This window comes from Petaurus breviceps, unplaced genomic scaffold, assembly GCF_028583685.1.
Source record: "Petaurus breviceps papuanus isolate PSGF00001 unplaced genomic scaffold, PetGlider_PUasm1.0 91041, whole genome shotgun sequence".
In the NCBI taxonomy this organism is placed as follows: Eukaryota; Metazoa; Chordata; class Mammalia; order Diprotodontia; family Petauridae; genus Petaurus; species Petaurus breviceps.
In genome coordinates, this window is record NW_027187400.1 from 41,847,689 (window position 1) to 41,874,881 (window position 27,193).

At 51.4% G+C, this 27,193-nt stretch overlaps 2 protein-coding genes across 5 annotated transcripts in view; one reads left to right on the top strand and one right to left on the bottom strand.

Moving 5' to 3' along the window:
• Positions 1-16,722, bottom strand: part of RYR1 (ryanodine receptor 1) — a 91,334-nt gene extending 74,612 nt beyond the window's left edge. Inside the window, exons 1-20 of the mRNA XM_069078519.1 lie at positions 16,531-16,722; positions 12,076-12,195; positions 11,770-11,874; positions 10,473-10,493; positions 8,984-9,058; positions 8,783-8,861; positions 8,456-8,568; positions 8,038-8,131; positions 7,856-7,949; positions 7,350-7,424; positions 7,026-7,182; positions 6,286-6,450; positions 5,422-5,543; positions 4,903-5,095; positions 2,918-3,053; positions 2,621-2,716; positions 2,102-2,220; positions 1,805-1,938; positions 1,089-1,330; positions 482-674 (exon numbers count right to left, since the gene is read on the bottom strand). Of these exons, the coding sequence (XP_068934620.1) occupies positions 482-674; positions 1,089-1,330; positions 1,805-1,938; positions 2,102-2,220; positions 2,621-2,716; positions 2,918-3,053; positions 4,903-5,095; positions 5,422-5,543; positions 6,286-6,450; positions 7,026-7,182; positions 7,350-7,424; positions 7,856-7,949; positions 8,038-8,131; positions 8,456-8,568; positions 8,783-8,861; positions 8,984-9,058; positions 10,473-10,493; positions 11,770-11,874; positions 12,076-12,195; positions 16,531-16,578 (2,381 nt within the window). The 5' untranslated portion in view covers positions 16,579-16,722. The remainder of the gene's footprint in view (positions 1-481; positions 675-1,088; positions 1,331-1,804; positions 1,939-2,101; positions 2,221-2,620; positions 2,717-2,917; positions 3,054-4,902; positions 5,096-5,421; positions 5,544-6,285; positions 6,451-7,025; positions 7,183-7,349; positions 7,425-7,855; positions 7,950-8,037; positions 8,132-8,455; positions 8,569-8,782; positions 8,862-8,983; positions 9,059-10,472; positions 10,494-11,769; positions 11,875-12,075; positions 12,196-16,530) is intronic.
• Positions 15,677-27,193, top strand: part of RASGRP4 (RAS guanyl releasing protein 4) — a 13,635-nt gene continuing 2,118 nt past the window's right edge. The window contains exons 1-11 of one of the 4 annotated variants that reach the window (XM_069078550.1): positions 15,677-16,595; positions 21,554-21,735; positions 22,380-22,485; positions 22,607-22,669; positions 23,044-23,175; positions 23,313-23,463; positions 24,320-24,493; positions 25,252-25,368; positions 26,082-26,357; positions 26,827-26,907; positions 27,026-27,130. In XM_069078550.1, coding sequence (XP_068934651.1) covers positions 21,621-21,735; positions 22,380-22,485; positions 22,607-22,669; positions 23,044-23,175; positions 23,313-23,463; positions 24,320-24,493; positions 25,252-25,368; positions 26,082-26,357; positions 26,827-26,907; positions 27,026-27,130 — 1,320 coding nt within the window. In that variant the 5' untranslated portion in view covers positions 15,677-16,595; positions 21,554-21,620. The other 3 variants (XM_069078549.1, XM_069078548.1, XM_069078551.1) reach the window with 3 other exon arrangements.

The following is a 27,193-nucleotide window of genomic DNA, read 5'->3' on the forward strand; positions in this document are numbered from 1 at the left end:
TGTTTTTTAAAGAAAAAAAACTCTACTGGACTTGGAGCATGAGCTTTGTGGTTGAGTTGTGACCCCATTTGGGGCTTTCTTGGCAGAGATACTGGAGTGGTTTGACATTTCCTTCTCCAGTGTCCTCATTTTACAGATGAGAATACTGAGTCAAACAGGATTAAGTGATTTACCCAGAGTCACACAGCTTGGAAGTGTCTAAGGTCACATTTGAACTCAGGAAGATGAATCTTCCTGACTTCTCTGTGCCCTATGGCTCCACCTAGCTGTTGCAGAGTACCAGTACCTGAGTTCAAATCCTTTACCTTTTCTTATGTATGTGACTTTACCCCCTGGGCCCTAGGGACCCACAGATTTAGGAGATCTTGGGGGGTGGGCAGAAAGCTTATGGGAAGAGAGGAAGGGGAAGAAGAAAGGGAAATGGACAGCAATGGGAGAGAGGGATGGGATAAAGCAGGAGCAGGGGGAGGGATCTTCTTACCTAACGCCAGCGGAGAAGCTGACCACAGGGAAGAAAAGCCCATCCAGGTTGAAGGCCTCAAAGACACCTTGCACAGGGCAGCCATTGATTCGGAATGAGATGGATGGGACGCTCAGGTCCAAGCAACAGCTAACCACATCTTCTGCAGCCAGGAGGTGCTGGCCTGGGGAGGCCACTGACCGGGCAACCCGCCCTACAATTGGAGGTTGTGGGGGTCACAAAGGTGGCACAGGCAGCAGGCTCCTAGAGTATACTGGACTCAGAGGCTCTAGGCAATGGAACTTGGAGAGATCAGATCAAGGACCCCAGAAGACAGATGTGAGAGTCAGAGTCAAAGGATTCTAAGCATGAGAAGTCAAAGGCCAGGAGTCCTAGGAGATAAGTTTCAGAAGCTGGGGATCCCCTCTAATTAAGGGTCTGAGAATTAGGCTTAGAAGTCAAGGGCCAGAGTCAGAGGGTCCTTATAAGGTCTTTAGGGATTGGGATCAGAGAACAGTGGTTATAGGACATTAGGGTTCAGGGTATGGAGTTTCCCTGATATCAAGGCCCCAGGAAATAGGTTGGGGCTCCCCAGGGGTCAGTGTACCGGGAGGTCAGAGTACAGTACCAGACCAGAGATGCAGTCCATCAAAGCCATAGGAGTAGAGGTCATCTCCAACGCCATTGCCGCCCCAGCCTTCCCCACCCCCAGGGTAGGGGCTGTATCCCTCAGTGAGGGCCCAGCCCACCCTCAGGTGTGTGGCTTGGGCAGTCAGGAAAGGTTCCACGGAGTCTACCATGACTTCAAAGTACCACTTCCCATACTGTGTGGTCCCCTCAGCCCGGCCCACGAAGATATTGGGGCGTATGCTGGGGAGAGAGTTGTGGAGGATAAGAAACAGAATGAAGGGGACCAACAGAGGCAAGAGAGATACAGAGAGAGACAGAGATAGACAATGGAGATAGGAGAGGTCTAAAGGGAGGGAGGAAGATCTGGGCAAGAGATAGAAGAGGGAGAGAGATGTAGTACAAGAGACATGAGGAGACAGAGAAACAAGAGAGACACAAAGTATACAGGAAAATAACAAAAGGAAAGAAACAGGTGAGATAACTACAAAGGGGCATAAGGGAGGAACAGAGAGGAGAGAGACATGGGAAGAAGGAGATGTGGATAGTATGGAGGATAGGGTGATTTGAGGAGTGTTCGGGACCCCAGGTTTGGATTTGGAGTACACAAGAATTAGGTTTGATGGGGGGGGGTCTCTAAGATCAAAGATTGGACCTCACCCTGGTGACATAATAGTTAGAGTAGTCTTAGTTAGGGGGTCAGAGTCAGGCTCAGACCTGGTGACATAGTTAATGAGGTTGGTCTGCAGTAGGAGCTCACGCCCTGGAAGGAGGTTTTCAGTGATGAGGACCTGGTTGGAGCGGACAGCGACGCCATTACACACGCACAGAGAGCACAACACATCCAGAACCTGGGTGAAGAAGGTCGGGGGTTAGAGGTTAGAATATAGAGTCAAAGATCAGGGTCTAAGGAGAGAAACAGGTTCAGAGGTCATGGTTTGGGAAGAAGGGTCAGAGGTTAGAGGAGAAGAGGTGTTGGGGTGAGGGGTCAGGGTCAGATGTTGGAACGCAGACCTTGTGGTTCCGGCCATGCTTGTCCAAGAGGGAAATGATGGATTTGATGTGATTCTCCTGAATGATGTTAAGTACTTCTGGACTCTCGATCAGTACACAATAAAGGACCTCCAGGATCCCTGAAGTGATGGCAGATAGGACAGGGGCTCCAGCACTGCCTGTCACTGTCTTTCCCCCCTCCCCCTTCCTCTGTCTCATTTCAGGATCCCTCTGTCTCTCCATTTATTCATGTCCCTAATTCTCCTGCTTGCTAGCAATAGCCTTGGGCACATTATCCATCCTCTTTGGACCTCAGTTTCCCCATCTGTAAAATGAAGGGGCTGGACTAGATGACCTCGCGTCCATTCCAGCTCTTAATTCCTTTGTCTCAGTCTCCCTTTATGACTGCCTGTCTCTTATTCTTTATTTCTCTGGGTCTCTTCTTTCTGAATTTCCTTGAATGTCTGTCTCTGACTCACTGTGGGTCTCCTGCATGAAGGTGACCCTCCCCCTTGTCCATTTCTCCTGAGGTTCCCATACCAGAAGAGGCCTCCAGTCGATCCAACTTGCTGACGAGCCAGTCAAGGTTGTGGGAGAAGAGGGCACAATTGGTACGGTTCCCTCGAATCAAAGAGGCTGAGGATGGGGAGAGTCAGAGGTTGGGACACTCCAAAATCAGAGGCATCTCTGATATCCCATGGAGCCATGGGGGTCTTGGGTACACCAGGCTTTATAGGACAGGGATTTGGAGTGAGGGTCAGAGATAGAGAAGAGAAACTGAAGGAGCTGAGAAACAGAGAGCCTAGGACTGTGTGACCTCAGGTGGGCGTTTCTTACCCAAAAGCTCATAGAGTAAGTTCACAATCTCTTTCCAAGACTCAGCTGCCTCCTCTCCTGCAAACTCAGCAAAGTGGGCAGCCGTGGAGTAGACGTTGAGACGGTCGATACAGTTCAGAACCAAGGACAGCATTCCCTGAAAAGGGTAAGGGTAGGAGGCAAATGGAGACTAGCAAGAGGGTCCCTAGTCCCCTTTCTTCTGCTTACTCTTTATTTCCTCCTCTCTTCCTCACTCATTCCCAAGATGTACAGAAGGAAGGGAGACCAATCAAGTCCATTCCCATTTTAGATAAAGGGAAACTGAGGCTTGGAGTAGGAAAGAGCCTTGCTTGAGAGCCCACAGCAAATAGAGGAGAGTAGGGGTGGGATTAGCACTCAGGTCTCCTGACTGCCCTTGACTCTTCTCAGGGGGCTGGGCTCTAAGATTCTTTCTATTTCTGTCTCAAATTCAACCTGACTGAAATAGAACTCAGCATCTATGCTCCCTCCAAACTTCCCTATTCTTGGTGATGCACCACCATTTTCCCAGGTTAGCCTCAGAATCATCCTCATTCTCCCTCACAGGCCATATCCAATCAGCTGCTAATGTTGCTATAGCTGTCTCCATGCTTCTCCCATCTGTTCCGTTCTCTCTCCTCAGCTGGGGCCCTTGTCACCTCTCATTTAACCTACTGTAACAGCCTCTTGACTGGACTGTCTGCCTCAAGTCTCCCCCGCCCTCCATCCATCCTCCTCCCCATGACACGAGTCTGAGCACGCTATCCCCTCCCTCAAACATCTGCAGTGGTTCCCTATTGCTTCTAGGTTACAAAATCCTTAGCCTACACTTCGAGCCCTCTCTTGTCTGGCTCCCACTTATGTTTCCAGACTTAGATCACTCACTTTGCACTCCATTCCAGCCCCAGTCTCCCTGCCTTTGCACAGGCTCTGCCTCCAGAGACTCCCTCCTTACTTCTGCCTCTCAGAGGCCTCATTCAAGACTCAGTTCAGTTGTCATCTCCTGGGGGGAGCCCTTCTGATCTCCTTTGCTCCCAGCTTCAGCTGTCTGATCTCTCCTGCCTTAAATGGTCTTGGGTTTCCCCAGATGTGTATCTGTCATATCCCTCCAGTCACATGTTATTTTCAGAAGCGGAGAGCCTATTCTGTTTAGGGTTGGTTTTTACATTTCTAGTGCCTAGGAAATTGAGGCAAACAGGGTGAAGTAACTTGCCCAGGGTCACACAGTTAGTAAGTGTCTGAGGCCAGATTTGAACTTAGATCTTCCTCACTGCAAACCCAGTGCTCTCTCCATCGTGCCATCTATAGCAAAGGTTAGGGGTCATGATCATAAGGGCTGTAGGCCAGGAGTCACTCAGTTAGGAGTCATCTGGTGAGATTACAAGGTCATAAACTTGAATGATTTTGTCAAAAGTGACTTTGGACAAATCCCTTCCTTCTGTAGAGGCCTCAGGCCCTCATCTATAAAATGGTCCTAGGTAATCTCTTGACGTCCTTCCAGCTCTAAATTGTAGGGATTTAATTAGAGTGGACAGCTAGCTGAAACAGTGGATAGAGAGCCCCATTTGGAGTCAGGAAGACCTGAATTCAAATTTGGCTTCAGCCACTGACTAGCTCTGGGACCCTGGGCAAGTCACTTAAATTCTGCCTGCCTCAATTTCCTCATCTGTAAAATGGGGACAATCATAGCACCTGCTTCCCAGACTCATTGTGAAGATCAAATGAAATAGTGCTTGGAGAGTGTTTAGTACACACTGGGCACACAGTAGGTGCTACAGAATGTTAGCTATTATTATTACTCTTATTCCAAATGTAACCAGTTTGCATAGAAGTTTCCTCTCAGCTCTTTTCCTCAGGCTCAGCCCTTTTCTCTTGTGGTGCACACACAGAGATGCACATACACATATGTGCGCACATGAGAACATGCATGTGCAGTGCACACACATGCACACAAATGAGGACACACACGCACACTCATCTGCACACACCTCTTCCTGGAAGAGACTCTGGCGGTTCCGGAGGCTCCGTAATTTGCTCTGCTTCTCCTCGTGCTGCAGCTCCTCTGAGGGAGGCTCGAAGTAGCCGATGAGGTCCTGTAAGCTCAGGATGACCCCCTCGATGGGCAGTGTCACTCCTGGTGCTGGGGCCCCCTTGGGCTTCCCACTCAGACTATCCAGACCTCTGAAGCCACGGAATCAGGATGAGAGGGTGGGGTGAGATGACAAAGGTCAGGAATTCATAGAGGTCAAGGGTCATGGCCAGAGGCATGCTGGGTCAGCACTGTGGCAGGGGCATTGACAGGAGAGATTAACTGGGTCAAAGGTCACAGGTCAGAAGTCTGAGGATGGGGAAAGAGATTGAGGGTCTGGGGTCAAGGTCAAGGAACCAAGATGAGGGACCTTGGATTTGAGGTCAGCAGCCAAAAGTAGGAGGTGAGGCAAAGCACCGGCTAGAGGCCAGGAGCCTGGGCCCTTTGGCCCAGTGGGGTGGGGGCTGGAGCCACTCACTTGATGAACTGGTTGTACAGCCCAGCTGTGCTGTAAATCATCCGGGCCGCCTGGGACTCCTCCAGCTGGCACCGGGTGAGGGACAGGGCATCATCCATGTGGCCTTCCTGGTGCAGCATGGCCTGGAGGCAGGGGTGGAGGGAGATCAGAGCCTCCAGCCCAACTCTGCTCCCCTCCCAGACCTTCTCACCATCCTGGGTCTCTCCAGTTATTTCTTTCTATCCCTTTGTCTCTCAGTAACAGTCTGTATTCTCCCTGTCTCACTCCCCTTATGTGTGTGTTTCTTAGCTATGGGTTACAAAGTACTTTACCTGCACTCTCTCCCTCAAAACTTAGAATAGCCCTTTGAGGCAGGTACTATAGGCATGAACCCCATTTCACAGATGAATAAAGTGAGGTTCATCTAGGTTTATTGACAAGCGCATAGTCACACAGGGAGCAATCCTCAGGGACAAGATTCAAAATCCAGGTCTCTGACTACAAGTCCAGGGATATCTCTCTCTCTCTGTGTTTCTCTCTCTCCTCTCTCTGTCTGTGTCTCTCTATCTCTGTCTCTCTCTGTCTCTCCTGTCTCTCTCCTCTCAGTCTCTGCCTTCTGTCTCTCTCATCTGTCTCTCTTTCTCTCTGTCTTCTCTCTCTCTGTCTCTGTCTTCTCTCTCTCTCTCTTTTTCTCTGCCTCTCTCTTTGTCTCTCTCTTCTCTGTCTTCTCTCTCTCTTTCTCTCCTCCTTCTCCCCCCCCCCCCTCTCTTTTCCCTCTGCCTCCCTCTCTTACTTTCTCTGCTGCTATTCTCTCCATCTCCCTCCCACCATTCTACTCTCAGTCAGCTTCCACCTCTCTCCCCAAAGTCTCTCGGAGGGCTTTACCTTCCTTTTCATCAGACCCAGGCGCAAGGCCTTGGGGTCAGGGGCTGCATAGGTGAGCCACAGGCCGGAGGCCACATGTTGGACAAAGCATAAAGACTCCCCATACTTGATCTCAGGGGGGCCCATCCCTTCCACATCTCGCTTTGGGGCTGTGTCCAGTTTCTCCTGTTGTAAGGGATGTGGGCAAAGGGAGAGGAGTCAGGATTTCTCTGAGGGGGAGCACACACATTGAGGGACCTTAGGGCATGGGCCTGCTTGGGGAATTCCAAGGTGTTTGGCCTGGGGATTATTCTATTATCTTTCAAATCTCAGATCTGGTTCACTTGGAGGGACCTCTGAGACCATTTCCTTATCCCTTCATTTTATAGATGGAGAAACTGATCTAGGGAGACAAAGGGACTTGCCCAGAATCACACAGCTAGCAAAGGTCTGAGGCTGGATTTGAGCCTGGGGCTTCCTGACTTTAGGTCCAGCAAATACTGTAGCTGACCAGAGGGCAGAGAATCCCAAGATATCAGAGTTAGCAGGGGCCTTAAGAACCTCTAGCCATGCCCCCCTCCTTATTTCACAGACAAGGAAACTGAGGTCCAGTGACAGCAAGGGCCTTGTCCCAGGTTAGACAATGAGGTAGAGGATTTCCAGGCAGGCCAGTCCCTGCAAGGCTTGGGCCCACAAGGTTGCAGGAGGGGTCTTCATGGGGATGGTTTGTAGGAAGAAGGAGATTCACAATGATATGGTACCTTGGATATTCGGAAACAGAAAGCTGTTGCCTTGGTGGCGGCCTTCGAGGCATCTACCACTACCAGGCCTTGGTCCTCTGTCAGTGCTAAGTACCGCCCTGTAGTTACATGTCGCACACGAAGGGGCTGGCCCCAGCGCAGGTGGCTCCCGCTCCAGCTGGGGTGGTCGAAGGGGATGACAGTAATGGGGTTAGGTCCAGAGACTCCTCAATCCCCTCTCTCCAGACGCAGAACTCCACCCAGGATCCCTTGTCACTTTCACAGTCCCCCCAGACCCCTGTCCATCCCAACCCCATTTCCTTTTGTCCGGTCAGCATCTTCTACCTTATCCTCAGGGGTTCCAGCCTCCACAGGGAACGGGCATGGGTACACACAGCACCCCCTTCATAATGGACCAGCCTAGTAGGAGGAGAAGAAGATCAGAAGGGACTCCAGATCCTACTAGTCCGAGGCCCCAGAATCCAGGCTCCCACCCCCTTACTGTTCCCAAGACCTTTAATCCACAGAAACTCCATTTCTGGGCCTCTAATATCTGGGCCCCAAGACCTGCCAGGTCTGGATTTCCTAACGTTCAGACCCCCAGTCCCATCACCATACTAGAACCCAGTGTTGGCTCCCCAGGCTTGGCCATACCTGGGCCCTCTGGCATCCCTGCCCCTTTTCCTGGAGATCCTAAGTCTACCCATCACCACTAGAGTCCTTGGAGTCTGGGCCTCTAGCCCTCTCCCACCCTGAATCACGTAGATACCCAAGTATTTCATTCTGGTCCTGCCTGATACCCATTCCCTAACTCCCCTGGCATCAGATCTCCCACCCCATCATGGCCAGACCTGCGCTGGTCATCACTGTCAGCTGAAGAAATGGTTAGACACTCATCCATGTGACCGTGGAACAGGCGGAGCACGTGGCCACCCGTCACATACCCTGTGGGGAGGGAACAGAGAAGCTAAGTGGCAGAGGTTGCAGGTTTGCGTGTTTCTGGCTGGTGTGCGGATCTCCGGGATTCCCCTACCTTCTTCACATCCCGAACAGATGGGGTTCATGTTCCAAAGGGTTTGCATGAAAGAGGCATCAGCCTGGAGATCCCCACTGGCTGTGGACAGGTGCTGGAAGGAAGGCAGGAGCCAGAGGTCCTCAAACCAGGGGCAAGGGTTAGATGCCCAAAGGTTCAGGAGATGGTTGACAAGGAAACTGGTGAGATTCAGAGGTTGGATAACCAGGGGTCAGGAAGCCAGGGTGAATAGCCCCCTAACTTGGGCCAGGAAAGGTAGGAAGAGATGACATGGAGACAAGAGAGAGGGACCAGAGAGGAGAGAGATGCACCAGGGAAGGGATGGACCAGAAAGGGAAAGGCACACATAAAATCTAAGTAACAATCAGGGGCATGGGAAGGACTGGACACAGTCCCCTAAGGCTCACAGCCCTCTCACCAGGTATCGTTCAGAAGAGACACTGACGAGGATGAGGTCATCCCCCACCCGGACCTTCTCCCCTTCAGAGCGCTGCTTTGAGGCTGGATGCATGGTCCACCAGCAGGCCTCCCCTGGAGGAGACAGGGAGGAGTCAGATTGTACCATGGGGGTATCTCCCAGCCCCACCTCTCCTCTAGTGTCTCCTCTTGCATCCACCTCCCTTCTTTGCCCAGAGCCATCCCCTCTCCCCCAGCCCCATCAGTCCTGCCCAGCCTCTCCCTGCTCTTCAGTGTCCTCCCAGAATCCCCTGCTCCTGCCGGGGTCTCTCCAGCTCCCTTCCCACACCTGTGGCATCTTCTTGCAGGCCCACATCGAAGGCAAGTTTGTCAGTCATAGAACGGGATGTTGTGAGGCAGCTTAGGTACTGGGGAGGGAGGAGAGAAATAAATGGGGGAGTCAGTCTTTTATGAAGGCTTCCCTCAGCCCTTCCCCTTTCTTCCCGCCTCTTTTCTCCATAACTCCCCACTCCCATCCCTAATAACTTACCATTCGGCTGTGGGCATGCCGGAGTAAGATGGCGTGGCCATAGAGAAGGGTCCGGTGTCCCCCGCCCTGAGATGACTGTGGGGTAAATCTCTGTAAGCACACAGGGCTCCCCCACCCACTCTAGAACCCCAAGTCCTGCCTTTCCTTGCCCTCGAAACTATCACCCCTTCATCCCAGAGAAGATAAAGTCACACAGGCAATCTGTGGGGAAAGCCAAGACTTGGGTCCAGGGCTGGGGGATGGAAATGTTCAGTCCGTGGTACTGTACTGCCGCCTTTGTTCCCACCTGGGTCTCCAATGACTCTCACCACCACTGCAACTGGGCTGATAGCCTGCCTCTTGTTGGGAACCAGGCTCACATTTCTGTATCCCCCAGCCCCCTTTAGGGTATGGTCCCAGGTTTACTGGGGGGGAGGGGAGGGCAGAACATACACAAATGTGTGTACATACACATGTACACACACTTTCTTCCTGTGCCTGGGGCTTTGATCATGCCTCATTCTCACAGGGCTAAGGAAGAAGGGCAGGTTGGGGGTAAGTGATATGTTATAACATCATGCCTCATTATAACATCATGGTCAAGTCATGCCTGGCCTTCTCAGAGGCCACATGATTGGGTTTCATACCGCCACCCCCCCACTTTGTCATCACACAGACCTAGGTCAGTTCCATGGTGTACGAGTTGAATGTTGAGCACTAATGCCACACTGGCCTCACACAGGTCATGTGACTGGGTCAGACCCAGAGCCACAACTAGGAAATGTTGATACCTGGGACAGGTATTCCCAACCAGAGAAAAGAGGGAGGAAAGTACAATGCTAGGGGTGAGGTGGGTCTAGTCCTTCCTCCAATTGGGAGCCGCCTAGTTTAGCTGGTTATTATCATTAAATAGGCACAATATTCTACATTTTCTTTGCTGATAAAGGCTGCAAATGCTCTCTACAGTCATGACCCTTCATATTTGTCACCCTGGGACAAAGTCCCATCTCTCTGCCCTAGTTGCAGTTCTGGTCATATCCCATATCACATGGGCCATATAATAAGACCTAGGAATATATGATGCCTGTATTATCACACGGGCCGTGGGAGTGGTGTCCTTATCATCCACACAGGACAGTCTAAGGTTCCTGAACTCCCTGTCCACCCTGCTCCATGCCCCTCCCCTGGCCCACACTCAGGACTGGGATGGAGGAAGAAAGAACCATGCAGTGAAGGATAGAAGATCCCATGGCACTGGGGAAGGAAGAAGAGTGGGGGTGATATCAGGGAAGAGCAGACGTGGGCAGAGAGGACAGGGAGGCCACCGAAACAAGAAGTGGCCCCACTCCCCCCCCTTACCTCCTCGGCTTCCCAGCCCCAGAGGGAGCAATGGGGATTTATGTCAAGGGAAACATGCTGTGCCGACCCCATTGAGCCCCTGAGAGTATGGGTCAAAAAACTGGGGAATGGGGATGGGGCCAGATGGCTTACACCCACAGGCGGGACATACCCACTTATCCAAATTGAGGGTCTGTAGGGTGAGGTGGGTGGGGGTAGAAAAGAAGCAGATGAAATGGTGAAAGCTCGTCAGGAAATGCTAGGACCAGAAATCCCCATTCCCACCCATCCCCATATTCCTCTACTTGGAGAAAACTGAACAAAGGGCAGAGGTAGTAGAGATGTATAGTACCCTCACAACCCCCCCCCCACTGCCACCATCACCTCACCTCGCAACCCAATTGGCTGACTTTCCTTGGGCGTCTTGGCCTTTCCTGTAATTCCTCCTCTCCCCTGGATCCCCTCCTGCCCAGTTACTTCCCAATGTCTCTTTTCCTGCTGACCCCCAGATACCTTCTGACTCCCCATCTCCTATCATCCCCCAGAGTAGTTCCCCTTATGATTTCTCAGGTCTATTTCCTATGATACCCTGTCTCTCAGTTTCTCCTGTGATATCTGTTCCTAAGATCACAGAGGCAAGGTTATACAGCAGTTCATCTGAAGAAAAGATCTAGGGTCCTTAGTGTACCACAAGTTCACTATGAATCAATGGTGTGATTTGACAACAAAGTTTAGTCTTGGACTGTATCAAGAAAAGCACAGTGTTGAGGATGAGGGAGCTGCAAGTTCCACTGAACTCTGCCCTGGTAAGATCACATCTGAGGAGGAGTGTGTGCCAGTCTGGGGGACCCCTGTTAGGAATAACCTTGATAAGCTGGTGAGTGGCCATAGGGGAGTACCCAGGAGGGGGAAAGGACCTGAGATCCTGTCATGGGAGGATCAGTTGAAGGACCTGGGGATGTTTAGAATGGAGAAGAGAAGGCTCAGAGGAGACATGATAACTGTCTTCAAGTATTTGAAGGGGTGCTTTGTGAAGTGGGTATTAAACTTATTCTGATGGACCCCAGAGAACAGAACAGGGAGCCATGGATGAAAGCTGCAGAGGGCCAATCTAAGCTTGGATTCAGGAAGAGTATCCTAATGAGAAGACCTGATTCCAAGCGGGATGGAGCTGCCTTGGCAGGTAGTGAGCTCTCCATCCTTGAGGGTCTTCAAGCAAAGTCTCGCTGACTGCTTATCTTGGTCCCTTCCTCCTCTAGGTCCTCACCCCTTTTCTTTCCTATCTCCACCTCACTCGGCTCCCCCTAGGACCTCCTCTCCTGTGTCTGTCCTCCTGACATGTGCTTTCCCATTTCTGTCTCTTCTCATCTTGATTCTTCCTCAGACTCCCAGAAGCCTCCATGCTACTGTCCCTTTTCACACTAGGCCTCAGTGTCCCCTCCTGCCACTGACCCTGACCCTGGGCTCACCTCAGTGCCAGCCTCCACGGTGTTGGCCAGCATCTCCTGCAGGGCTCGCACAGAGAGAGATTGCTCCAGCATGAAACAGCACACAGCCAAATCAGGGGGTACGTTCTGGGCGGGGCACATGAATGCCAGAGAGGGGAGTGAGAAGGGTTGTCAGGCTGTCTCAGGGCTCTGTCCCAGGAAGCCCCTGAGCCCCATGGTGGGGCAGAGGGGAGAGGATATGGCTGAGGGGGCTCCCTCTCTTAATTATCCTCCCCATTCCCTACTTTGCTGCCCTCTCCACCCATAGCACCCCATTAGCCCACTGACCTGTGCATTGCTAGTGGGCTCCAAGAAACAGAGGCGGTTTCCAAACCCCTCTGCAGCCAGGCAGAGCTTGATCTGTTCCTTGAGGGTGGTAGCGCTGCATTGCAAGACGACCTCATCCTCCTGGGGGTGGGGAGAAAGGAAGGGAGACACCGGCTAAGACTTCTTCCCTTGGAGACTAAAACCTCTCCCTTCACCCCGAGACTCCATATCCTGACGGTGAAGTCCCAAACCTTTTGGTGCCCAATCAACAAGGAACAATCTACTAGGCAGAGGAGATATAAAGACAAAACCCAGGATGATCCCTGCTCTCCAGGGGTTTACTTCCATTTGAAGCCTCCCAGGCAGGAATCTCACCCCACCACATACCTACCGAGAGCTTAAGAACTCCTCTCTTAAAACCCTAACCCTCCCACTGAACCCCCAGTTTACCCAGGCTGGATCCCAATATTCCCTCTGAGATATAAGCTCATAGATTTAGATCTGAAGGGGGTCTTAGAAGTTTTCAAGTTTAAGCCCCTTAATTTACAGATGAGGAAACTGAAAGCCAAAAAGGAAAGCCTTAACCAACATCTCACAGTTAGTAAATGGCTGAAGCAGAATTTGAACCCAGATCTTCCTAATTCCAAATCCTACACTCTGTTCTCACCCTGAAACCCCAAACCCTCATGTGGCTCAGTCCTTTCAGTTGTGTCCAACTTTCCATGACCCCATTTGGGGTTCTCTTAGCAGAGGTACTGGAGTGGTTTGCCACTTCTTTCTTCAGATCATTTTACAGATGAGGAAACTGAGGGAAACAGGGTTAAGTGATTTGCTAAGGGTCACATAGCTAGTGAGTGTCTAAATCTGGATTTGAACTCAGGTCTAAACTGACTCCAGGCCCAGTCATGCTACCTAGCTGCCCTAGACCCTCATACTCAGGGTTTCTCAGACCCAGTTTGGAAACCCCAAATCTCCCACTCACTCCTGAAACTCTTTGTCTCACCCCTAAGTAATCACAAACTTCCCACTCTGAGATCCCCAGTCTTTCATCCTGGCTACTCTCTCCCTGCCCCTTCTTAAGACCTCAAATAATTTCACAGAAGTAGCCTATCAATGTAGAGATCCCAAGTCTCCTATTTGCCTGCTCAAGCAGAAATTTCTACCCACCCTTCTGAAACACCCTCCCCAAACCTCTTACTCTGAACCCCAGGGGAAAGGGAAGAGGATGCTTAGTCACCAATAATTTCTGCTAGGGAAATTTGCCCCATTCTGGTCCTTCTTATCCCTCCCACATGCCAGCTTCCTTCCTTCCACCTGGACTCTGGTGTCTCTCCAAGCCATACACTCCTTTCTCCAGTTTGGCTCTGATACACCCACTTGCCTGCCTGGTTTTATCTATGGAGCCCCATTCCTCCTGTATAAGTGGTTTACGGACAAAAGCATGGGATGTGCTACTGGAGGACCTGTGTGGCCTTGGGAAAATCCTTTAACCTCTCTGGGCTTAAATTTCCTCCTTTGTAAAATGAGAATTCAATGAAGTTATATTTTAAAAACCTTTATTTAGGGCCAGGGACTATGCTGGGTGCTGGGGACAAATGTAGATATAAAAGGTCCCTGGCCTCAAGAAGTTCATGTTCTACTGAGGGAGACTCTGCTTATGCTTAAATAGAAGGAGGACCTGCGTTCAGATCCTACCATCCCCCTTATTGCCTGTGTGACCTTGGGCAGGTCACATCTCTGGGTCCTAGCTTCCTCATCTGGGAAGCAGAGTTGAAGTTGGGGAATATGTTTTGCTTGACCATGGATATGAATTATGGAAACTTTGGTTTTCTTTTGTTCTTTTCCATTGGGAGAGGGCAGGAGGAAGAGAAAATAGATTTTCATGAATTAAAAAAATTAAATGACATTAATTCCGATTGGACTGAAAAGCATAAGAAAGTCCTTTCTAGCCCGAAATCTGTTCCTCCAGTCTAATCCTTTAAATACACAATATTTTGGTGGTGGGGAATGCTCTAACCATGGAGGAGATTAGGAAAGGCTTCCTGCAGGAGAGTTAAGGATCCCACCAGGTGGAGGTGAGAGAAGATGGAATGGAATCTCAGGCAGGGGGGACAGCCTGAGCAACCTCCTGGAGGTGGTAGATGAAATGTCACATACAAGGAACACCAGGTAGAACATTTTGGTTGGAATGTAGAAAGCATAAGGAGAAATAATGTGAAACTAGTCTAGTAATATAGATTAGAGTCATAATGTGAAGGGCGTTAAAAGTCCAAAGAAAGAAGGGAGCCATTGTGGCTTCTTGAGCAGGGTCAGACCAGTGCTTTAGAAATAACTGTTTGATAGCCATGAATTGATGGAATGGGGAGAAGGGAGAGCAGGAAGAACAAACAGCAGGCTCTCACCAGGGCTCTCCAGACTCCAACAGAGAGACCCTTAGGGCTTGTGCTGAGGGGAGGAACTGGCCAGGCCAGAGCACTCAGAGCTCCGGGCTCCCTCAGCCAGGACTACCCCCTTGCCTCTAGCCTCCAGCCCAGGATTCCTCGAAGAACTGTGGCCTGGGTGTGGAACTGGGCAAAAATAGAGAAAGAGGGGTATTTGGTGAGGTACTGCAGAATGGAAAGGAGTTAAGCGCTGGCTTTAGAGTCTGAAGGCCTGGGTTCAAATCCCTCTTCTATCACTTGTTAGCCACCGTGACCTTGGACAAGTCATTCCACCTATCCCTCAGTTTCTTCGTCTGTAAAACGAGGGGGTTGGTCTAGATGGCCACTAAGGTCTCCTCCAGTCCTAGATTAGATCTCGAACCCAGGACCTGGAATGGTTCAATTCATTTGTCTTTGGCTAGGGAGGTTAGATTCTCAGGTCTCTCAAATCCCTCCCAGATAGACATCACTTACTCCTAGCAGGATTTGTATGACTGATTGTAAACACACCAATCAGAAGCTTCCGAGTGGGGCTGGCCATCCAATCCGAGCCCGCTGCTGGGAAGCGGGGATTGTGAAATGTACCAATAGGCTAGGGCTCTGGAGAGGCTCGAAGCCCTGCTGGGGTGGGGGGGCGGGGCAGGTATGCACAGCTGTCTCTGTCTCTCACTCCACAGCCTTCTACCCTCCCCCCAAACAGCGCCTGACTCCTCTCCTGCCCAGTCCCCCCTCAACTGCTCCCCTTCTAGAAATTGGACCCTTCCTTCTCCCGTCCTCTCCTGCTTAGGGAAGGTTAGGTTTCTGCTGAGAAGGTGCCCCCGTCAGCATTTTCATGAGCCCTGGGGAGGGAGTACAGATAGGGCTTCCAGCCTGGAGGTATAAAGGGATGTATAGAAGACACACCATCACCCCCAATAAACTCAAGCTAGCCTCCAGGGAGTGGGAGTAGGGGGTGGTTTGCGGGAGGCAGGGGTACCTCGACTCTCGTCCGCCTTGGAATGCCCACCCCTCCCCCTCCCTCTCCTCCCTGACTCCCCGCCCCCGTCCCCACCAGCAGCCCCAGCTATTCTGGGCAGAACACCTGTTCCCCCAAATTCCCATCTCCACCCCCGCCCTGGCCTGACCAGGCTCTGCCATGCAGAGATTGAGAGAGACCCAGAGACAATGAGAGACCCAGAGACAGAAGGACGGAGACCAGAAGAGAACCCAGAGACAGAAGGATTCAGAAGACAGAACGTAGACTCTTTGGCATGTTAGAGCTGGATCAGTCCATTCCCGTTTTTTGCCAGAGGAAGGAACTGAGTCCCAGAGAGATGGCTATTCAGAGATGGGAGGACGAGGGGCTCAGTCAGAGACACAGAACTAGATACCAAGGAACACTGAGAGACAGATTCCAGCAGAGACCCTCAGGGTCTGTACTGAGGGGGAGGAGAACTCGGGAGCAAGGACAGTCAGAACCGCTCCAAGCGGCTCCCCCAGCCAGGACTCCTCTCCACCCCTCACCCCAGGACTCTAAGTGGGTCAGAGCCAGGGATTGGAGAATGAGGCCGGTGGGGGGGGGAAGCTAAATTAAGCCGACAGGGAAATTGGCATTAATACAGAGCTGTGGTCCCAGTCTAACCAGCCACCACGCGTTACCACCCTCCTTCCAGGGCGGAGGAGAGAGTACTCCTTTCCTCGCATTGCTTCCCCCGCCCCCGCGCCCCAAATCCAGGAGGGCCAACGGGATTTTCCTCTATATACATCTCACCTCTAGGTCCTACTCCTAGACAATGAGACAGGGACCCAGACACATTCAGAGACCAAGAGAGACAGAGACAACCATCCAGAGGAAAGCAGAGACAAGTGCCAAGATGTGACAGAGACAGACCCTCAGAGACGGAGAGTGAACCTGAGGGATGGACCAGAGACGCAAGCAAACAGATCCTGAGGAAAGCAAGAGGGCTTCACAGCCAAAGACCCAAGGAGATCCATAGTGGCAGAGTAAAAGTAGAGCTGGATAAAAGACCCAAAGAAACTTAAGAGACAGAGAAACCCCAGAGGCAGAGATACTCACAGTTCGGAGAAACTGGACGTCATCCTCGCCCTCCCCTCCATCCCCCATGATCCCAGGGAGCTGAGGTTAGGACTGGGGCCTGAGAGTCTGGGGGAGCTGGGCCCGGGGAGCTGATGGGGGGGACTGAGGGGCCGGACGCTTGGAGAGGGTGGCTGGGAAGGCGAGGACAGAGATGGCACTGGAAAAAGGACTCTGAAGGGGGCAATGGGGTGTGTGGCTCCTAGAGCCCGCCCCCCGGCTCCTATTGGTTCTGAGTTTTGGAGGGGCGGAGAGAATGCATTGGCCCCACCCTCTTCACCCTATAGCCCCGCCCCTCCTCTTTCCCCTCTTGGGCTGGAACTCTGCTGAGGCTGGGAGCCGAGATAGTTCTAGACAGCTGGGTACTAGGCAGCTACCCCATTGCCCAACCCCCTCAGTTCCCCACATTTGAGGTCTCTTAAAGGAAGAAATTCCTTAAGTATCAGCTAGTCTCTCTCCCCACTCTTTTGCAGTTCTAGTCCCTAGTCCCCTAGAGGTACACATGTATATTTGCATAGATTCGCATAACACACACGCTCGCGCGCGCACACACACACTCACACACATACACACACACACACACACACCTCATCTGCATATAATTTACATGGTACTGAGCCCTTGCCCCACCCACCAGAGACAGGGCACATGACCTGGGCTGAGCCACTGAGTGCACAGGTGTGTATTCTAATGCAAATATACTACTAGGTATTGTGGGTAATAGACTGGGGTTGTGTGGAGGTGTAGGAAACCTCGGTACATCACCCTGACCGACTTCCCTCCCTCCTCCCCCAACAAAAGACTCAGGAAACCAGCAGTTTCCTTCCTCACTCAGCACATCTGCACAATTTACCCAGCTGTGTCATGGGAGAGGAAAGAGGGGAGCCCCTGGGATCTCCAAGCACTTCCAGTCATCATGTTTTACATCTATCCCTTTCATTCTTTCCTCTCTGGGGTGAGGAGGAGGCATCTCCAACATCCTTTGAGGTCCGGGCCTACTTTGGTTCCTCCACTCCCCACTAGCCTCCTCAAGGGGGAGGGAAACAACATCTGCTTTTTCCTCAAGCACAGCTGGATTTACTATAGAGAGAGCTGGAAAAACATTTGTAAGAAGCAGGTGGTAAAGTCGATGTCTCGTCCAGAATGAAAAAGAGTCAGGGGGAAAGGGACAGAGCATAAAAAGAGAATCTAAGACAGATAATGGGGGTTGACAGAGGGAAAAAAAGGCAGAGATAGAGATAAGATAAATATCAAGAGAAACAGAGAGGGACTGAAATACCCAGCGAGATGGAGACAGAGACCCAGGTGGAGCTAGAGGGCCAGTGCAGGAACCTCAGAGGATCCCCCTCCCCCAGGCTACCCAGGGCTGGTCTCTCCCTGTGTCTCTTCCTCTCTTTCTGACAGGCAGTGGGGGAAGGGGGTCAGTTCCTCTTTCACTGAGAGGAAAAAAGTCCAGGCTCCAGTAGCTGTGAGGGGGCCCTGAGGGGGAGGGGCCCAGAGACACCCAACCCAGCTTGGGCTATCTGGGAGCCTAGACCTCCTCCCCCTCCCTCCCCAGGGGGCAACATGAACCGGAAAGAAAGCAAGAGGTGAGGGGATCCCCTGGCCCCTGCCCCTCCTTCCTTACCGACTCCCTTCCTCCTGTTCTCCAGGCCCCTCCCATTCTCTTTATATCTGTCTCATATTGGGGGTGGGGGGATTATAGGGAGGATGGATGGGAGGGAAGTGATCTAGCTAAGGATAAGTAGAGAACTGGGATGCCTGGAAGTTTAGGGTCTTGAATCCCTAAGGGAAAGTTGAGGAAGAGAGGGTTAAATTGGATGCTTAAGGAACCTCCTCGTTCTGAGATTCTCTCTTAAGTCCCTTCTAGTGCTATGATTCTATGTTCTAAGGAAAGGTTCTAGCTCGGATATTGTCTCTCAGTTCTGACATTCTCTATTCTAAGATTTTTCCAACTCCTTTCAGAACTCCCAGCTCTGACACTCTATGCTTTATATTCTAAGCACATTCCAGTCTTCCCTTCCCTTAGGGAAGAAGGAGCTCTTCAAGTCATTTTTTTTGGGGGGATCAATCCAAAGTGGGGTGGGAGGAAGAGACAAGAGACCTGGGTCTCACCAAGACTTCTCTTCCTCTAGGCTGCAGGCTGGGGTGCAGTACGTGTGGGTTGGCCCACTGTGATCTCGGGCAAAGCGTTCTCCTTTTCTGCCCTTCAGTTTTCTCCCCCATAAAAAGAAAGGGGGTGGCTGAAATGATCACTAAGGTACCAGCTGATGCCAAAATGATCAATGTCAAGGAACCTATGTATTCTTGTGCCTGAGTGGCCCTGCATATGTAACAATGTAACTAGGTATAACTCTAGAACTCTTTGCAACTATGTTCAATATTGTAACAGTCTCCAAGTGCAACTTTCTGTTCCTATCTCTATAACATTGTAACTCATGCCTCCAGTATAACTTTGTATCTGTCTGTGGAACACTAAAAGTGCCAATATAACTGTTTCCGTATAGAGCTTTGTATCTCTATGTCTCTGTAACTATGTATAATGTTGTAATGCTCTCTCCATATATAACTTTGTGTCTCTATCCCTTGCCACTGCCTATATACATGTATAAACACGGGTCTCTGTGTGTTTGTATCTTTCTGCAACATCTGAAGAATCTTTGGGTCTCTCTGTGTGTACCTCTATGTAACACTGTGTCATTCTGTATCTCTTGTAACACTGTTATTTATAACCCTCTCTCTTAGTGTCACATTGTGGCTGTGATACCACCTGTCTCTGCGTGCGGCTGTATTACTCTGTGTGTGAGAGACACACACACACTTAGCTCATACTGTATGCTTGTGATGTAATGAAAAGATCCCTAGACCTAGAAAAAAAGGAGAGGGGGACTCAGACTCAAGCCTCTTACCTTCTTCTTGAGCTCATCATGTCATCTCTTGGGGCCTCAGTTTCCTTATCTGTAAAATGAGGAATTGCAGACCTAGAAGGGACCTTAAACATCATTTGGTTCAGCCTCCTCATTTTACAGGTGAGGAAACTGAGGTCCCAAGAAGTTAAGAAGTTAGCTGTTACACAGGTGGTAATGTATCTGGGATTTAAACAGATCTTCTTACTTCAAATCTCCATCTCTTTCCACTTGATCATGATGGTTGATTCAGTGTAGAGGTGGGAGCCTAAGGGTGTGTATTACTTCATATATGGCCAGGCATGGTTGCTTCATGATTTGTTTGGTGGAATTGCTTTTTCTCTTCTCTTTCTTATCTTTGCTATAAAGGAAGATTCTGTGGGGAGGGGAATGAAGGTGATACAGAAACAAAAGATCCCTCTCTCTCTTTATCTCTCCATCTATCTATCTCTATCTGCATTTCTATCTCTGTCTCTAACGAGGAGGTTAGACTTGATGAGCTCTAAGGCAGCTTCAACCTCTAAGTCCTTTTATTAAAATCCTATCTCATACCAGCTATATGAACTTAGAGAAGTCATATAAATTCTCTAGACCTCAGTTTCCTTTCCTGTAACATGAGGATGATATTTGTACTTTGCCCTTTATGACCCTGATGTCATTTTAGAAATGAGAGTTGTTATTATTATCACTCTATGTCATTCATATCCATCTGTCTGTGTTGGTATGTTTGTCTCTCTCTGCCTGCTTCCTTCCCACCCCACCCCCACACCCAAGGATGCCCCCAAAATAGTCTCCTTTACTCCTGGAAAACAACTATATCCCAAGGGGTAGGGCAAGAGAAGAGTCTAGCATACTGGGTCTCTAGGGCTCCCCCCAGGCCTAGAAACTCCAGGTTTCCCTTGGAACCTCAAGGAGTATGATACACAGAGCTTGGGCTGGCTGGGTCTCTTGACCCCTAATTTTATGAGGGCTCTGCTCTCCTCTGAGGGAGATGGGCCAGGACCAGTGACAGAGAAAGACCTCCCTGAAAACAGGTAAGAGAAGGGCAGCAATGAGAGAAGGGGGGTAGAAGTGGGTTTCAGAACAAGGAAAGGACTTCAGCACTTCCCCTTCTGCTGGAGGAAGTGGGGGAGCCAGGCAGGGGAAGGGGAAGGAGCTGAGATTCTGGGCCACTCCCAGGTCTTTACACCCTAGGACTTGGGGTGGGGATAGGAGGAGCTGTGCACTGACTGGAAGCCTCAGAGGCTTTTACCAATTTGGATTCATGTGTAAGAGAAACCTTGTGAATATTTCCTCTTCCTCTGGTTCATCTTTCCTTTTTTTTGGCCCCCAGAGACCTGAATTTAAATCCTAGCTCAGCCCCATTATGGCCAAAGACCTTCTTTCTCTCTGGGTCTCAGTTTCATGATCTGTAAAACGACAAATTTGGTTTAGGCAATTTGTGGCAGCTTTAACATTCTGTGATCACTCTCCATAACTATCTCTTTTTTCATTATTTGCCTTGTGTTTCTGCCCCCCCCCCCCTTCCTTCTACATCTATTCTCTCCTTTTCTGACCTCTCTAGATTTGCACTTTTTTTCCTTTTTGTCCTTTTCTGTCTCCCTCTCCATGTTGGGTCTTATATGCTCCCCTTATCCCTGGGTCCCATTCCCCCCCCCTTCTCTCCCTCCCCCGAGTTCCCCAGAGGTTCCTCTGTCCCATGCTGGAAGGTTTATTTTTAACCTTTCCTTGAAGCTATCTCAGCCTGAGGGACCCAGTCCAGCTCAGAGGAGCCTGGAGTCTGACTGAATACTCCCTCTTCCCCATTCCCCAAGCTGGCAGCCCAAATGCCTGGAATCCTGCTAAAGGGGAGACTGGCAAATGAAACATCTAGACCACCAAGTCTCACACTATCTGAGGACTCTATTCATAATAGTTGGGGGGGGGATCCTGGGTTGTGTGTGGGGGTGGGGTGCAATCTTGAGAGTCTGCCTGAAGGAAGTGATGCCTGGAGCAACACGGACCTGTGCAATGGAGGCAGGGCTTAGGAGACACCCTGAGCTCCGCCTAGAATGATGGAGAGAGAAGGAGGTGCTGTAACAGTGGGGTTCTGCCTGCAGGAAGGGTCACTTGGAATGCTTGGGAACTGCACCCAGCCGGGGAAGGGCCCGCCAGGGCCGGAGGCACATGACTTGCCCCAGCCCCCGGGAGATCAGCAAGGTCATGGCCTCCATGACACTGGGACCCTTCAGCAGAGGCTGCAGCCTGGATGAATTACTGGAAAAATGCATCCATTCCTTTGGTGAGTCCCCAGCACTGCACTGCAAACACCCCCTCCCTACAGTCCTCCCTCCCATACCTGTCCTCTAACCAGGCCACCAGATGGTGCCACAGAGCATGGGCCTGGAGTCAGGAAGACCTTTGTTCATGTTGTGTGTGATCCTGGGCAAGTCAATTAACCTTTGTTTTCCTCAGGCTCCTCATCTGTAAAATGGGGATAATAATCACACCTACCTCCCAGGGTTATTATCAGGACCAAAGGAGATAATAATTGTAAAATACTTGATGCAGTGGCTGGCACACAGAAAGCACTATGGAAATGTTAGCTTTTATTGTTAATGTTGTTGTTAATGACCACTGACTCTTGACTGTCAGTTACTAACTCTACAACTCCTAGTCCTCTGACCTCTGACCTGTCCCTCTGATGAAAGTGTGAGTTGATGGACAGTCCCTTGGATTCAAAGTCAGAAAACCTGGATTCTAGTCTAACTCACCATGTGGCCAATGGCAAGTCCAGTTCCTCTCTGGACCTTAGTGTCCCCACTTAAACAATGAAAGATGGGACTTGGCAATGATCTCTAAGGATAGTGCCCCTCCCTTCATCTCCAGAAGATGCCTTGTGTTCTTCTGCTATCCCCAACCCTGTCCTTCTTGCCTCTGACACAGACACGGCTGGTGGACTGTGCCGAGGGGACCACATGCTCAACATGGCCTTGACCATGCACAGCTGGGTGCTGTCCTCAGCTGATCTTGCCCAGCGTCTGCTCAGCATATATCCTCCAGGGGAGCAGGAGTGAGAGAAGTGTAAAGGGAGGTGTGGGGTGGCCACGACTGAGGGGAGGGAGAGGGGTGGAAGGTGGAAGCTGCCTTGGGAAGACCCTTAACAGACCTACGTACCAGGAGGCTAAAGGAGACCGACAAGAGCAGAGACGGCTGCAGATCTGTAACCTAGTCAGGTGAGGACTCCTTCTTTCCTCTACCCCAGGACTCAGGGCAGACTCTGGCCACTGGATATAACCCCAATCACAGACAACTCCCCCAACATGCCTTAGCACAGAGCCTGCTTCACTAGACACAGCTCTAACCTTGCCCGGAGAGGCAGCCAACAGGACTATTAGCTGGTACGGACACCTCCCCCACCCCAAGATTCTCCATCTTTAAGCCTCTGGCCCTTACTTTCCTCACCTGTCAAATAAATGTGAACAGACTAAATGAGCCTTCCAGGCAGCAGAAAATCCTATAACCCACATTGCCAGCTCCCAGAAACGCCCTCTGCCTCCCTCCCAGAGATCCCCCAGATTTGACCTCCTCCCCTTACCCTCTCCCACAGGTATTGGATGGGCCAATACCCTGAAGCCCTGCACCTGGAACCCCACCTTGATGAAATCATCAGCAGTTTCTGGGAATTGGTGGAGCAGGAGGGCAATGCAGCCCAGAAATGCCTAGGGACCTCCACTGGGAGGTGAGGGATTTGTCATTGTCCATTCTCTCCTTCTGATGCCCCAGTCCCTATCTGCAGTTCCCCTTCCCCCTCTTTTTTTGGTCATCTCTCCCTTACGTCCCTTCTCTCTGAATCATCTACCCCTTTTGCTTCCTCAGCCTGAGCCCCCCAGAGGGACCCCTCCCCACACCCACCAGCCCAGGGCTGGGGAAGAAACGCAAGGTATCACTTATCTTTGACCACCTGCAGACAGGGGAGCTAGCGGAACACCTCACGGACCTAGAGTTCAGGGCTTTCCGGGCCATCACGGTGAAGTCCTATGGATGGATGAGTGTTGGGAGGAGGGAGAGAGAAGGAGAGGGACCCTTGACCTGTTCACACAGACCTTGAGAAAACCTATTATGGGGCAGAGACAGAGAGGTCCTGAAGTCAGGGTTGGAGGCCCTGGATGCTTTCATCCTGAAACAAAGCTTTGAGTGGGGGGAGGAGGGAAGTTAGCTAGCTGTCAGGGCTGGGGATAAGAAATGAGGGCTTCCAGTGGTCAGTCCTGGGTGGTCCCAGGACTCAGGCTCTAAGGAGGAACTGGGGGCAGAGGCAGAGGGGAGCAGGTTTAACAAAATTCTAGAAGGCAAGAACTAGGTCCCTTTGTATCCAAACATTTGTTGAATGAAGAAATGATTTGGATACTTGAGACCTAAGACTTGACTGAGAGGGAGGTAGAGACTTGGGATGGGGGGCAGGTGATTAGGTCTTGAGCTAGTCCTGTCAGGGGAGAAGATATGGGAGCCAGGTGCTTTGTCTCCTGGAAATGAGGGACTGTGAGAGGGTCAGGAATTTGGTCCAGATGTCATAGTCAAAGGCCTAGATGAAAACTTGTGTCTGAGACTGAGCTGGGATGAGAGACAGGAAGTCCAGTGGTCAGGGCTTGGGACCTAAGACAGCTCTGGTGACTTGGATTCTTGTACCTCGAGACCTACCTATGGAGGTCCTTGGGGGGTTAGGACTGGGGAGAGGGGTAGTGGTTGCAATGCTTATGTCCTGAGACAGGACTGTGAAGAGGGGCTGATAGAAAGTGCCCCTCTCCCCTACTTTTGAGCCTTTGGGGCAGCTTTGTGCATGTGGCCTAGGTTCAGGACAATACTGAGCATCTCTCCCCTCTCTGCAGCCTCAGGATCTACGCGGCTATGTCCTCCATGGATCAGTACGAGGCTGCCTGGCCCTGGAGGGCTCTGTTGGACTCACCAACAGTGTGTCCAGATGGGTACAGGTCATGGTCCTGAGCCGGCCCAGCCCATCTCAGAGAGGTCAGGTGCTGGACAAGTTCATCCATGTGGCCCAGGTGAGGCCGGGATCCCCAGTTACCCTATGGTATTTCATGGCTTCTGTTCTCCAAAGTAGCAGCAGGCCAGGGCCCAGCTCCATCTCCCCAAGGCTTTGGGCCAAGAGCCAGATGTTGGAGCCATCCCTCAGATGCCTGAGTCTAGGTGCTTTAGACTTCCTGTTGCCCCCAGCCCCATCTAACTCTATAACAAGGGTCCAGAGAATCACTGGGGGGTGGGGTGGGATACCATCTACTCTAATTCCCTCATTTTACAAATGAGGAAACTGAGGCCAAGAGAGAGGAAGTCTGGCCAAAACCACACAGGTGACTGTCACACTTGGTCATGCAAGTGACCCAGAGGCAATGTTAGACTATTCGTTGTGTTGTTCAGTCACATTCAACTCTATGTGACCCCCTGGACATTGTCTATGGGGTTTTCTTGGCAAAGATACTGGAATGGTTTGCCATGTCCTTCTCTAGCTCATTTAACCAGTGAGGAAACTGAGGCAAACAGGGGTTAAGTGATTTGCTCAGAGTCACACAACTAGTATCTGAGGTTGGATTTGAACCCAGATTCACTTCTTTCCAAATCTAGTATACTTCCCACAATAGGGAAAGGGGCAGACTAGACTCTCCCCACACCCCCCATACACACATCTGTGTGGCTCCCACAAATACCTGCCTGGCTCCCCCATCCTGTCTATACACGGGGACCTGACTCTTCCCCCACCCCCAGTTGGTGCCCATCTACGTGACACTTTTTCTCCTTTTTTTAGAGGCTGCGGCAGCTGCAGAATTTTAACACGCTCATGGCGGTGACTGGAGGCCTGTGTCACAGCGCCATCTCCCGGCTCAAGGATTCCCACGCACACCTGAGCCCTGACAGCACCAAGGTGAGCCAGCCAGACCCTGCTCCCCAAGTACAAAATGCTTGACCTGTGGGCCCCTGGCCTCCCTAATCTGTTCTGCAAAGAGCCTGGGGGGGGGCGCCTCCCCTCTCTATCCTTTTTTGTTTCCCAACTGCTCCTAATTCACTGAGCAATTTGGCCTAGCCCTTTCCCCTCTCCTAGCCTCAGTTTCCCCTTAGTAAAAGGATGGGGGTGGTCTCTGAGGGTCCTTCCTGGGTCCCCAAGGCCAGGGGATAGGATCCTTTCCCCTCTCCTGGCCTCAGTTTCCCCTTAGTAACAGGATGTGGGTGGTCCCCGAGGGTCCTTCCTGGGTCCTCAAGGCCAGGGGATAGGATCCTTTCCCCTCTCCTGGCCTCAGTTTTCCCTTAGTAACAGGATGTGGGTGGTCCCCGAGGGTCCTTCCTGGGTCCTCAAGGCCAGGGGATGGGATCCTTTGCCCTCTCCTGGCTTCAGTTTCCCCCTTAAAGGATGTGGGTGGTCCCCGAGGGTCCTTCCTGGGTCCTCAAGGCCAGGGGATGGGATCCTTTTCCCTCTCCTGGCCTCAGTTTCCCCCTTAGTAAAAGGATGTGGGTGGTCCCTGAGGGTCCTTTCTGGGTGTTCAGGACTAGGGGATTGGATTCTCCCAGCTCTATCCTTGCCACACCATCTTGTCCTGTCCACTTTCCTTTTCTCTGCTTCTTTCTCCTCCAACATTTCAGACCCTGCTGGAGCTGACGGAACTCCTCAGCTCCCACAACAATTATGCTCTCTACCGCCGGGCCTGGGCTGGCTGCACAGGCTTCCGCCTGCCCATCCTGGGCGTCCACCTGAAGGACCTTGTCTCGCTGCACCAGGCGATGCCTGATCGCCTGCCTGATGGGCAGCTGCACGTGGCCAAGCTGAACAGCCTCTACCTTCGGCTGCAAGAGCTCAGGGCTCTCCAGGCCCAGAGGCCACCTGGCAGTGCCAGCGAAGACCTACTTCATCTGCTCACGGTGCAGACTGGGGTGGCAGATCTGAGGGCTTCTGCCCTTTCCTCACCTCAGTTTCCCTGCTAGTAAAAAGAAGTGAAGGAGGGAGATTAACTCCCTTACTTTCCATGCAAATGGTCTTGTCTATATGGTCAGAACTAGCACAAGAAAACAATGTGTTAAAAAAAAAAAAAAGGAAGGGGGGGCTAATGCTGGAGGTACGGTGCAGTGGGGAAAACCCCTGGGCCTAGCTCTGTCACACCATCTTGGGCAAATCCCTTCCTCTCCATGGATGTAGGTCTTTTCTAGCACTGAGTCTCAAGGAAGCATGAGGCTGGGGGGCGGGGCGGGGGGAGGGGTAGAGAGGAAGGGAGGCAGGGACAGGAAGGAGGGTGGGCAGAGTAGGGTCTGAGGAAGCAGGGATGGGGGACCTGAGGGGCTCAGCTATGGGCAGGAGGACACAGTCTATGATGCTCTGTCTTCTCTCCTTCAGCTGTCCCTGGATCTGTTCTACACAGAAGATGAGATTTATGAACTTTCCTATGCCCGGGAGCCCCGATGCCCCAAGACTCTGGTAAAAACCTCACCCCATACGCACACATACACATGCACACAGAAGCATCCTAAACCTCTGAAATTTAAACCCTCTGGCTCTTTCAGGCTAATGTCTCCCTCTTTGTCCTTTTCTGCAGCCCCCCTCCCCTTTCAAAGCACCCCTTGTAGTAGAGTGGGCTCCTGGAGTAGCCCCCAAGCCCGACAGGACCACCCTGAGCCGACACGTGGAACAGTTGGTGGAGGTGAGAGGAGGCTTGCGTGTGTGTGTGTGTGTGTGTGTGTGTGTGTGTGTGTGTGTGTGTGTG